At 44.5% G+C, this 11,193-nt stretch overlaps 2 protein-coding genes across 2 annotated transcripts; both read right to left on the bottom strand.

Moving 5' to 3' along the window:
• Nucleotides 1–4,299: 4,299 nt before the first annotated feature.
• LOC120976348 (protein FAR1-RELATED SEQUENCE 5-like) lies at nucleotides 4,300–10,949 on the bottom strand. Its single transcript, XM_040403220.3, has 2 exons — nucleotides 8,465–10,949; nucleotides 4,300–7,972 (listed from the first exon to the last, which is right to left on the bottom strand). Exons 1-2 carry the CDS (start codon nucleotides 9,231–9,233, stop codon nucleotides 7,836–7,838), a joined length of 906 nt encoding a protein of 301 aa, XP_040259154.1. The 5' UTR covers nucleotides 9,234–10,949; the 3' UTR covers nucleotides 4,300–7,835.
• Nucleotides 6,813–7,541, bottom strand: LOC141042597 (protein FAR1-RELATED SEQUENCE 5-like). The gene has a single exon (XM_073511439.1). It carries the CDS (start codon nucleotides 7,539–7,541, stop codon nucleotides 6,813–6,815), a length of 729 nt encoding a protein of 242 aa, XP_073367540.1.
• Nucleotides 10,950–11,193: the final 244 nt, after the last annotated feature.

Raw genomic sequence — 11,193 nt, 5'->3', positions numbered from 1 at the left:
AAGGAGTAATGTTGGACGCAAGCGCGGGCAGGTGAATCAGGATCCTGTACGTGGTGGTCGGGCAGGGAAACGGGCCACCAATTATGCCCGGGGTGGTCGAGCGGGAAACGGGGCACTGATTCCGACCCTCGTGATGAAGGAGGGAGAAATCCGAAACGTGCGAAGAATGTTGCGGATGAGGTATTTTTCTTATGAAAAACTTGAAAGAAGGGAGGCATCCTTGAAATATGTAATGCTCAAGTCAGCATGGCATTTTCTTTTTGTATATGCACTCCTATCATTTTTGATAAATAGTAGAATAGCAGTGTAGCAGTTGCCTAGTTTAGTACTAACAGTTGCAGTTCATTATAGATCTAGTTGCTTAGTTTAGTACAGTGAGTTGCTCAGCTTAATATAGTGGGGTTGCTCAATTTTTAATTTTTGTAATGCAGATTGGTAGCAGTGGGCCACCACCGAGGAACAGGGCATCACCTTCAAGACTTTTTCTCCTAAACAGTGGCATCGGTGATACACAAAAGTATGCCATTGGTGATATAAGCTTTGGGGGTGTGCTTGATATCGGGACAAGAACAATGAAAGGAGATCTTCTGAAGTTTGTGACGAAGTGTCATGATCCAGAGAGGTCGCAGCTTGTTATCCCAGATAGGGGGAAGATCCCAGTTGATGCAGCAAGCGTAGAAAGAATCTGGGGTTTGCCAAGGGGAGCAGGGAAGGTTGCATATGAAGTGGAGCCAGACGTAGTTAGGTTGTTCAATGAGATGTTCGACATCCCGACAGGGCCCGCGCCATCAGTGACCGAGTGGTGCAAAATGATAAATGATATGGGAGCTGTTGCGGACGACAAGTTCTTAAGTGCTTGGCTGGTTGTTGTTTATAGCTGTTTTCTTGCACCGACGACCAGCTTGAAGGTGTCACCGCGCGCATACTCAGCTGCGCTGAATCCACGTGAGGTTGTGAATTCAAATGTTTGCCAGTTTGTCGTCGACCAACTTTGGCTTGCTTTCATGGGTTTGGGAGACAAGAAGAATACTATATGCTGCTGCCTTTTCCACCTAGTGGTAAAATGATCCTAGGCCTCCCCCTTGTTTTTTTTCGTTTTTCATTTCGCGTTATATGTTTCAAGCTGAAGTTCGATAGGTTTTTTCGCAACTGATATGTGTTCTCTATTTTTTTGAAACAGCTGCTATACCTTGACTCGCTTGACGTGGACTTTAGGACAGTCCATAAGGATTATGTGGATGAGAGGACGGCAACTGTTCTTCCAAGGGTCAAAGCATGGAATGAAGGTCTGATCAAAGAAGTAATTAAGAAGGACAGGATTAGGAAGGGTGTCTATGGAAAGTTACAAGTAAGTGTCACTTTATTGTCTGAACAGATTTTTTTTGTGGTTGCTTGATTTTTTTATGCAGTTGCCCACCTATAGGGATTGTGTTGCCTAATTTTAGGAAGCTAGTTGCTTTTCTGAAAGCTAGTTTTCATGATAGTTTTTTTAACATGGAATTTCACATGGTAATCTTCATCATTTTGTCTCCAAGTAGTCATACATGTCCAATTACATTAGTCTTTTTAAGCAACAGTTGCCAATAATTTATAGTTTCTGTAGTTGCTCAATTTTTATCGGGGGGTTGCTGTAGGTGTTGTAGGTTTTTTGTGATGTCCATAACTGCAGTTGCCATCAATAGTGCTTGTATTTGCCCTAAGTTAGGGAGGCAGTTGCTCATTCATTTCCTCTTTTTTCGAACTTTTTGTTTGATCTTTTTTGCTAACTGAGTTTATCATGTACATTTTTTTACAACAAACAGCTCAAAGCCGAGTTCTCGAGATGCGCAGAAGATAGTGTTTTTGGGAGCATGGATCACATCCAGAAGTTTGTTGCTGCGAGGCTTCCTCAAAACTACAACAGCAATGTATTTTCTTTTGTCACCAAGGTTTTTTGCCCTTTTTCATAAGAAACGGAGTGCTTTTTTTCGTTCATCGTCGTTGTTGTATAGACTGCTCATCTTTTCGAGTTTTGTATTTTTTGTATTTTTGCAGAAACAAAGGAGGTTGTCAATGCTGGTCCATGATATGTGCTCTCAAATATCAGTCCAAATTGGGAGGTTTGTTCAAGGGGTGGGCAAGTTGGAAGAGGAGGAGGTTGAACCAGCAGGCACAAGTGTTTCTAGGGTCGCAAGCATACGTCAATCATCACGGCAGAAAACGGCAGCGACAAGTCCGAAACAGCAGAAGGTTGCTGAGCAAAAGAATACACGGGGCAGTAGCAGTCAGTGCAAGGAGACACTTTTGGAGTCCGATGACGAGGAGGAGGAATCCGACGAGCAAGAATTTGAATCTTCAGAAGAAGAAGAAGAAGAGGAGGAAGGAAAAGATGAGGACAGTCCTGAAGAGGAGAGTTCGGATAATGACGGGGACAGCAATGATGATGACGATGAGTATGATGATGATGCTCCGTCATACAGCAGCCCGCCAGCAGCCACAGAACATGACGATGATGATTCACAGCACACGAACACTGACAACTCACAGCCGCCCATTGCTGGTGAAGAAGATGGTGGAGAGGAACGGGACGAAGAGAAGGAGAGAAATGTGGAAGGGGGCAATGATGAAGAGAATGAACCAGATAAGAAAGAGGGGGAATCGGAGGAGAAACATGATGATGAAAAGAGTGAAGAAGAGGAAGAGGAGGAGGAAGACAGAGAGGATGAAGATGATGATGCGGAGCAAGATGGCGGGGGTGGGAAGAAGGGGGGTGAAGATAAGGATGATGGCGGGAATGGCGGCAACGCTAGCACTGACCAGCCCAGCAAGGGTGGTGGTGATGATGAGGGAGGTGCACGAAATCCGGGATGGCGTGGGGGCAGTTGCGATGACGAGGTGCCGCTAAGTACCATCATGGAGAGACTCAAGCGCACTGGCAAGGAAAGAAGTGAGGCAGAGGAAACGATGTCCGTCGAGAGCACACAAGGAAGCATCTAAAGTGCCGGCAGTTTTTTTTCAGAGCAGCTTCGTTAAGATGGACATGCGGAAGGAGCCTTTTGAGGTTCAGAGTGGGCCTGTCATTTCAGCTGCAGATGTGGTGAGGATTGGAGATACCCAGTACAGACAGAAACAGGTCTTTCCCGAGACCCATGATATCCCTCTTTTCCCGATGCCTGCGATGCCAACTGAGGAAAAATTCTCTGTGATGGATTTGTGCCCTGAGATGATGGTAGATGAGTTGGAACTACCAAGTTTTGGCCAAAAAGAGAAGGAAAGAAAGCTTGACGATGGAGTTGGAGCGGCTGCCCCAAGGAAGGTCAAGAAAGTGAGCCATAAGTCAGTTAAGGCCTGTGTTATGTCTCCAAAAGGAAGAGAGGATGCGGCTATTCAAAGTGCTGCAACTACGACAACCAGCCAGCAAGCTCCGACAGTTCAGAGGCCGACAGATGGAGTGGCAAGTCAGAAAGCAACATCACCAGCAAAAAAGCAAGGTTTACCAGAAAAGAGCAGCAAAGAAGCAAAACAAAGCAACTAATCATATTCTGCAAGCAACTAAACATAAAAACAAGCAACTGCTGAATCAGCAAAGACTGAAAACAGAGCAACTGGTGCTACTTTTGAAGCAACTCAACAAAAAACTCAGGCAACCAGAGTGAGCAAGCAGGCAGCAACTGCCCAGGAATCAGCAGCCCCTCCCACACAAAGTACGGTGGCAACTACTGTGCTTGAGGAAGCAACCCCTGAGCAGGAGCAAGCAACCGCCCAAGACTCAACAGACAAGCCTCCGGTACTCCCCAACAAGCAAGCATGTTCTGCAAAGGGGAAAGAAATCTCACTGGATGGTAGGGACATCAACAAGCTCCTTGAGAAGTGTGTGAGCCCAGGTTCGACGCCACCGCTCGCGAGGAGTAATTCTGCTGGCACCATACCTGTAATACGGACATCAGCTGCCATCAATCTACCAGCAAACAAAGGAGCATGCGATTCAGGTGAAGAAGCACGATTGCTGCAAAGATCAAAGTCTAGGAGCGCTGTGTGGGACGATTACTGTCCAGCTCCACCTTTTGATCTTGGGATAACAGGCGAGGAGGGCAAGGCAGCAGAGGATAAGGGGGTTGCAAACGCAGCTACCACCGGTGACATTGAGTGGGGAATTGACTGGGGCAATATGGACTTCGATGAAGTTGTCGAGGGGGCAGTGAAAAATGCTGTAGGTCAGAGTGCGGGGCACATGTCACCTGCCGGTTTCAGAACCGAAGTTGCAAAAACTACCGCTGAGGGGGAATCATCTGGCAAAGGTGCAGCCAGCAGCTCGGAAGACCCTGTTCCTGAGAATCGCGAGAGGAGGATACAGAAAGCTCCACCATCACAGAGGTCACCATATGTGAATGTAGAGATGAGGAAGGATTTCACATGCAATGCAGAGACAAACAGAGTGTATGCACTGATTATGTTGCTTGGAGGAGGAGGAGGGACGAGAAGGACGTCGCAGGGTGATGATACAACGTGTGTGTTTGTTCCAGCTGCCACTTTTTTCCTGCTTTTTTCTTTTTTCGCATGCAGTGATCTCTCCTATTGTTATTTTTCTTAACAGAGCCTTTCTGTTTGTTCTACAGGCCGCAAATCATAAACTATCGTGGTTACTTCTGCACAATCAAGGAGCTTGCTCAATCAATGAGGAAGGCAGGATGGATGAAGACACATGTTTTTGAGTTAGGGATTGAAGCAATCATGTACAACAGACAGGTGGGGTCCAAGAAAATAATCATGCCTGTTAGGTTTTCGGTAAGAGAAATAAAAACCCACAGTTTCTTCCTTTTTTTGTTTTTTGGCACTGAAGTTGCTGCTTTATTATCTGATTCTACATTTCCCCACAGACTTGGCTTTAGAGGATCGATCTAGATGTGAGGGAGCTGCATGATAGGTTCAACAAATCAAACCGTTTGGATGAGCAAGACATGGTATGGTCCATGTGTTTTACTAGTTGTCAAACATGATAAAAAGGCTCTATTCTATTTTTTCTTAGTTTTTGTTTTTCTAGAAGCTGATGTCAGGAAATCATGGGAGTTGCTTGAAATCACATGATAAGTTGCTCATAAAAAGCCACTGAGATGCCTGATAAACCATTTTTGAGAGTTATGCCAGAAGTTGAATAAAATTCTGTAGAGTTGCCTAAAATCATATGAAATGTTGCCCATACAAACATATAGAGTTGCCCAAAAACATATCAGTAGTTGATGGGTTTTTTTGGTATGCTAACATGGTTTTTTTTTTCTTAAAGGTTATGATTCCTGTGCTTGAAAATTTAGACCCAAAGAACGCCAATGGTGCACACCACTACTGGGTACTCAACATCAATCTGAGGGACAAAAGGTTCGAAGTGTTTGACTCATGGAGGATGTTAAAGAAAAGCAAGAGGCTGGATGATGTTGCAAGGGCTATTGTAGCTGCAGTTCGTGTGTTGTGGGACAAGTACTATCCAAAACAAGCAAAGACAATGGACCAGTTCCCGCTTGTGGATATCGATGCACCAAAGCAGACTGTATCGTAAGGACCAACCCACATACATACATATCGTTGTTATAAGACGTAGTGTTTTGCTTTTTTTTGCAAGTGCTTTCTTGACATTTTTGATTTTTTTGCAGCGGTGACTGTAGCATATTCGCATTGATGAACGCGTTATTGTGGAACGGGACGTGGCTCCCGAACTACGGACAAAGCGACATACCAAACATCAGGAAGAAGATGACCATCCCCATGCTGAAGTGTGACCTGAACAAGATTCCATGGCAGGAGATCCTCAAACCGGCCAACAAGTGAACAAATATATAGGTACATTTTTTTTCCTGATCAATGTGTTCCATTAGAGAATATCAAATGCGAATACTAATGTGTTCCATTACAAAACTCACAAAAGTTTGCCCCAAACCACCTATAACATGTTTGCATAAATCACAAGCGCTCATAGATTTTTTCATGTTTTACGAGTAAGGAATATAAGCACAAATGTCAAGCATCTACCTCCACACAGTCTCCAATTTGTGAATTTAAAGCTAGGAAAACACATAAATTAAAACAAATCCATGCAAATGATTTCATCGTTTGCTTTTTTCTTGAAGCTGGGAGTTGCTTGATTTCCCTTCTACATTTGCTCAGAAACCAGACCTCAATTGCTTCATCTACCAGGACACTGTTTGCTCTTTTTTCCTTACTTTCCGCTAGTTTTGCAAACCCAGGGGGTCATTCCCTTCATGTGGTAACGATCACATCAGCTTCCCTAGGCACGTCGCAGCAGTGTGATCGATTGATTCACAAATGCTGCACTTGTTCTTTTTCTTAGGGTGTAGTTCCAGGGCTGATTTGAAGCGCTTGCTGCGGCTGCGCCCTTTCGTGACTGAACGAGGTGGATCCATAGGAGCAAGGGGGGCAGGAGGTCGGTTTGAAGTACTTGGGGCATTAGGGTTTGATGCTTCCCTAGCACGAGCCGCTTCCCGGGCTGCCTTTAGCCTCTTCTTCCTTAGTTTATTCAGCTTAGTAACCTCAGTATCTGCTGCTTTCATGTGCCTCCTAACTGCAGCGGCTGCCTCATCACTAGTCATTGCCTTCTTGGCTAGCTTTGCAAAATCCATTGTCAGAGTCACTTGCCGAACTTGGTTCTCTGACTCAGCGGGCAAGTCATGCGGAGGGCCCTCATTAGGTGGCGGTGGTGCACTTGGTACTGCATGTTGCGTCCAGCGGCGCTTGATGTAGTGTTCAGGTATCTCATTAACGCCAAGGTGTGTGAAGATTTTCAAGACATGGCAACAAAGCATGCCGTCTCTATGCCACTTGCATCATTCGCAATCGTAGATAGCTGGCTCTAGTCTCACTGTGACTAGGTACTTCCTCGAGCCATACCCTAGAACTTCTTCTGTATTGGGCTCAAGGTAATAGAAGTTGATTCCAGCGGGACGCACATCGTACTGCCCAATCATCTGAAACTCAGTTCTAAACTTCACATAGATGTCCCTAGTGTATGCTTTGTAGGCATGCCTCTCAATGGGGAAACGCGACCATCTTTGTGCCTCTAGATGTTCTGTCCGGTAGTCGTTCCCGCCCTCCCTCACGAGTATGTGTACCTGAATTTTCTCATATTGCTTGACGAAGTTGAGAATTGACTTGTGTGGGTTCACATAGCGCTTCAACACAGCATTGAACCCTTCGCTGCGTTGTGTTGACTGAAGGAAAGGGAAGAACCTGAATTTGAAGTAACACGGCACCCATGTAGCCCGATCTTCATAGAGTTTCTCAAAGTGACCATGCATAAGACCTTCATATTTCAATTGAAGTGCAGCCCATTTCCTTTCAAACTCAGCCGGGGTGCAACTGAAGTCAATGCATTCATTGAAGTCGTTTACCAAATCCGGGTTCCTAGCCAACACGGGGCCAAGCTTCTCTTGTGCTTTCTTCATTATATGCCAACGGCAGCAACGGTGAATCGTTGCCGGGAACTTCCTCTTGATAGATTGTGCCATAGCAACATCTTGGTCCGTGATGATGTTGTCCGGAGCCAAACCATCCATTGCTTCTAGGAAAGCATCAAATAACTAGTCATAACTTGAGGCTAGTTCCTGCCGGACAAATCCACACCCGAGCATTATTGACTGCCCATGTCTGTAGATTCCAATGAAGGGGGCAAACGGCATATTGTACATGTTCGTGAGGTAAGTTGCATCAAATGACACGCAATCATGATAAGCCTCCGCGTATGCTTTCCGTGCCGCACCATCCACCCAAAACAAGTTTTCTGTCCTGCCTTCCGCATCTGTCTTGCATTTAAAGAAAAATCCTGAGTCATTTTCCATCACCTTGCAAAACTAGTTTAGTGTTTCTTCAATGTCAATGTCTTTAGTTGGGGCGTTGAGCTTCGAACAGTGGTTATGGATGGCTTTAGCTGTGTACGGAACAATCAACTCCGAGCCGTAGTATGATGACATTAACATCATCATTTTTCCTGGCATAAAAAAACAGAAACTTGTTTTTTTCAGGACTAACTAACCACAATGCAGCGAGCAACATGTTTTTCATAGATAACATAAAGTAACATTTATGCATAAGCAGAACAAGAACCAAGCCTGTATCCAACCAAGTTTTGTTTTTTGATGGGTGATGTCTTTTATTTTTTATTTTCAGAGTTGCACGGAAAATGAACATAGTTGCCTCAGTTTACTTTTCAAGTTGCCAGTTTTCCCCCTGGTCAGGGCTGCCCATGAATCCTAAGCAGCTTATACTAGGATATGAAACAAACCCAAGTAGTTGAGGTAGGAATAGGCAACACCAAGGTGTTTCTGTTTTGGGTCATGATTTTTTTAATTACCAGAGTTGCACAAAAAATGAACATAGTTGCATAAAAAATGAACATAGTTGGCTCAGGTCAAGGTACTTTGATGCAGGAATAAGTAACAGTTCTGTGGTAAAAACACTTAACGCAATGTGAGTTTTGTACCTGCTGTCAAGTTGCAGTCATTTAGGTGAGTCAGTAGTTTTTTCTGTTCCGGCGGGATTCCTTGGTGAGAACGGAGGTATTTCGAAAGCGATGGCTTCTCAATCAGTGGATGGTTATGATCTGCAATAAAAGTGATAACCTCCCATCTGTCATCTTTAAGCTTCACCACCATCTTAGCACGACATTTTGTTCGCTTCACAGTTTCCCGTTTCCTCTTCTTCTTGAAAGTGTGTTCCTCGACATCATCTTCAACATCTTGTTCAGGTGAGCTTGGACATGTAGTGTTTTTGCTCGACGAGGAAACATCCGGGATCCCAACCCTCTCTACTGGTTTGCGGAACTTGTTACAGCAGAATTGCTGTTTTTCCACCACACCTGTGTAGGCCGACCTGTAAGACGTATTTGACTTGATTGAAAAGCCCTCCATCAAAGCATAGCGATTGTAGTGTTCCCTCGCATCCTCTAATGTGTCGAAGCGCATGCCAACATAAGGTTGTTGTGGCTGTGATCCAGCTTCTTCATCTTCCAACTCACGTGCCTCATGAACTAAAGCATTAGCAGGAGCAACCATAGGTGGGGGAGTGGCAACACGTTTGTCCGGGACATGAGTAGTGTTAGATCCAATATTGGGGTCAGGAGACTCACCAACCTCCTCCTCCAGTTGTTGATGTCCCTGTTCACCCCCTGCATGCAAGAAAGGTACACCCAACTCGACTGAAATGTTGATGGACTCTACGTCAAGCGGTGGTTCATTCAGATCAATCATCATGAACAATCAACCTGCAACAATTTGTGTGTTAGCCCACCACAAAAGCATGCATGACCTTTTATGAACAAACTAGTTGTAGAATATAAAGGAGCAACTATAAACACTTGTTTGGGCAACTATAAAGTTAAACAGAGGCAATTCATATCTTCTTTTTTCCTCAAAAGTTTCCTGTTTATTCTTTTATTTTTCTTATATGTGTTATGTTTCTACCAGTATGACACACATATACAGCAGCAAAGAGCATGCATGACCTTTTATGAACAAAGTAGTTGTAGAATATAAAGGAGCAACTATAAACACTTGTTTGGGCAACTATAAAGTTAAACAGAGGCAATTCATATCTTCTTTTTCCTCAAAAGTTTCCTGCTTCTTCTTTGTTTTCTTACATGTGTTATGTTTCTACCAGTATGACACACATATACAGCAGCAAAGTTTTGTTTTTACACGACATGCGCTGATTTCATTTGTGCCTTTTTTTCAGCAGCAGATTACAACTTTTGATTATTGGAAAGAAACAACCAATGTGCATATCTGACGAAGAGCTTACCAGGAGCAGGAGGCCTATCATTTGGTGTAGTTTATGTCTTTTTTATTTTTTCAGTGGGACCATATGGAATGTAGCAAAGTATCTTAGTGTGGGATTGTTCGAATCTGTTTTTTATGACGCGACCTTTTGTTTTGTGCGTTTGTCGTTTGTGTCTTCTTTTTTAGCGAGAACCATACTGACATAGCAAAAGCTGTGCGTTAACACATGCAAGTTAATACTTTCTACCTCTGTCTATAACTTGAGTTTTTTACGTTCTTGATAGTTCATGCTTTAATGCACAGGGAAGTTGCATGTGTTTTAGTACTAGAGTTGACATGTTCTCACATCAGGTAGAGGCAACTCTAGAATTTCTGAAAAGCTACGGTTGCACAACTCTTTTTTTACCAGTGTTGCTTCAAAAATAAACATAGTTGCTTCAGTTAATTGTTCGAGTTGTCAGGTTACTTTTTTCCTGATCAGGGTTGCTCATGAACCCCAAGCACCTTATAATAGGATAGGAAAGAAAGCAAAGCAGGGTTCGTGTTGCAATGCACCAGCAAACAAACGCAATGGTCCTGCATTTTCTTTTTCCACTAGAGTTGCTCTATTTTTGTACTGGTGTTGCTTTTTTGTATCATAATAGTTGCTCAAGATGCGTACTGGTGTTCCCACTATAGTTGCTTTTTTCACGCAATGGTCCTGATCAGGGTTGCTCATGAACCCCAAGCACCTTATAATAGGATAGGAAAGAAAGCAAAGTAGGTTTCGTGTTGCAATGCACCAGCAAACAAACGCAATGGTCCTGCATTTTCTTTTTCCACTAGAGTTGCTCTATTTTTGTACTGGTGTTGCTTTTTTTTATCATAATAGTTGCTCAAGATGCGTACTGGTGTTCCCACTATAGTTGCTCTTTTCACGAGATCAAAAGAACGAACTAAAAACTGGACTAGTTGATGTTCAAGCAGGGGTGGTTGAGTAGGGAAGAGAGAGGAGTCGGGTGGAGGTGGTGCTTACCTTTTTAGGGGCAGGTAGGTCTGGTTTTTTCTCTTCAGATCTGATTTTTGGAGCAAGGAGGAGGAAGGAGGTGTTCCTGCGTCGGCTTTGTTCTTTCAAGACACCATAGACGGGGCAGATCTTGTTCCGATCTTGTTTAGAGGAGGAAAGGCAGGAGCAAGGAGGAAGAAGGGGACCCGTGCGTGGGCTTGTCCTTCAAGGAAAAGGGGGAGAGGGGGTTGCGTGAGGCGTCCGCAAGGGGGAGCGTGGGGGGTGCAGGGAGGGGGGTGGGGACCAGGACGACGGGTGCAAGGAAGCAGGGGCGCGTGATTCGCGCGGGCTTGGGTTGGTTTCGCGCGCGGCGGGGTCTGATTTCCATTTTTGGCTGTCTGGTCGCGCGCGCGGGGTGGCTCCTTCCTTTTCTGGGAGAGCGTTCGGGGC

The sequence above is a fragment of the Aegilops tauschii genome, chromosome 3 (assembly GCF_002575655.3).
Source record: "Aegilops tauschii subsp. strangulata cultivar AL8/78 chromosome 3, Aet v6.0, whole genome shotgun sequence".
Lineage (NCBI taxonomy): Eukaryota > Viridiplantae > Streptophyta > Magnoliopsida > Poales > Poaceae > Aegilops > Aegilops tauschii.
Note: the sequence above shows the minus strand (reverse complement) of the source record. Positions and strands in the feature narration are given on the sequence as shown.

Coding starts and splice junctions, on each gene's coding strand:
- LOC141042597 (XM_073511439.1), bottom strand. CDS start 7,541: ATGGATGGTTTGGCTCCGGACAACATCATCACGGACCAAGATGTTGCT.
- LOC120976348 (XM_040403220.3), bottom strand. CDS start 9,233: ATGATGATTGATCTGAATGAACCACCGCTTGACGTAGAGTCCATCAAC. Junction 7,973..8,464: donor TGACTGCAACTTGACAGCAG/GTACAAAACTCA, acceptor TTTTTATGCCAG/GAAAAATGATGATGTTAATG.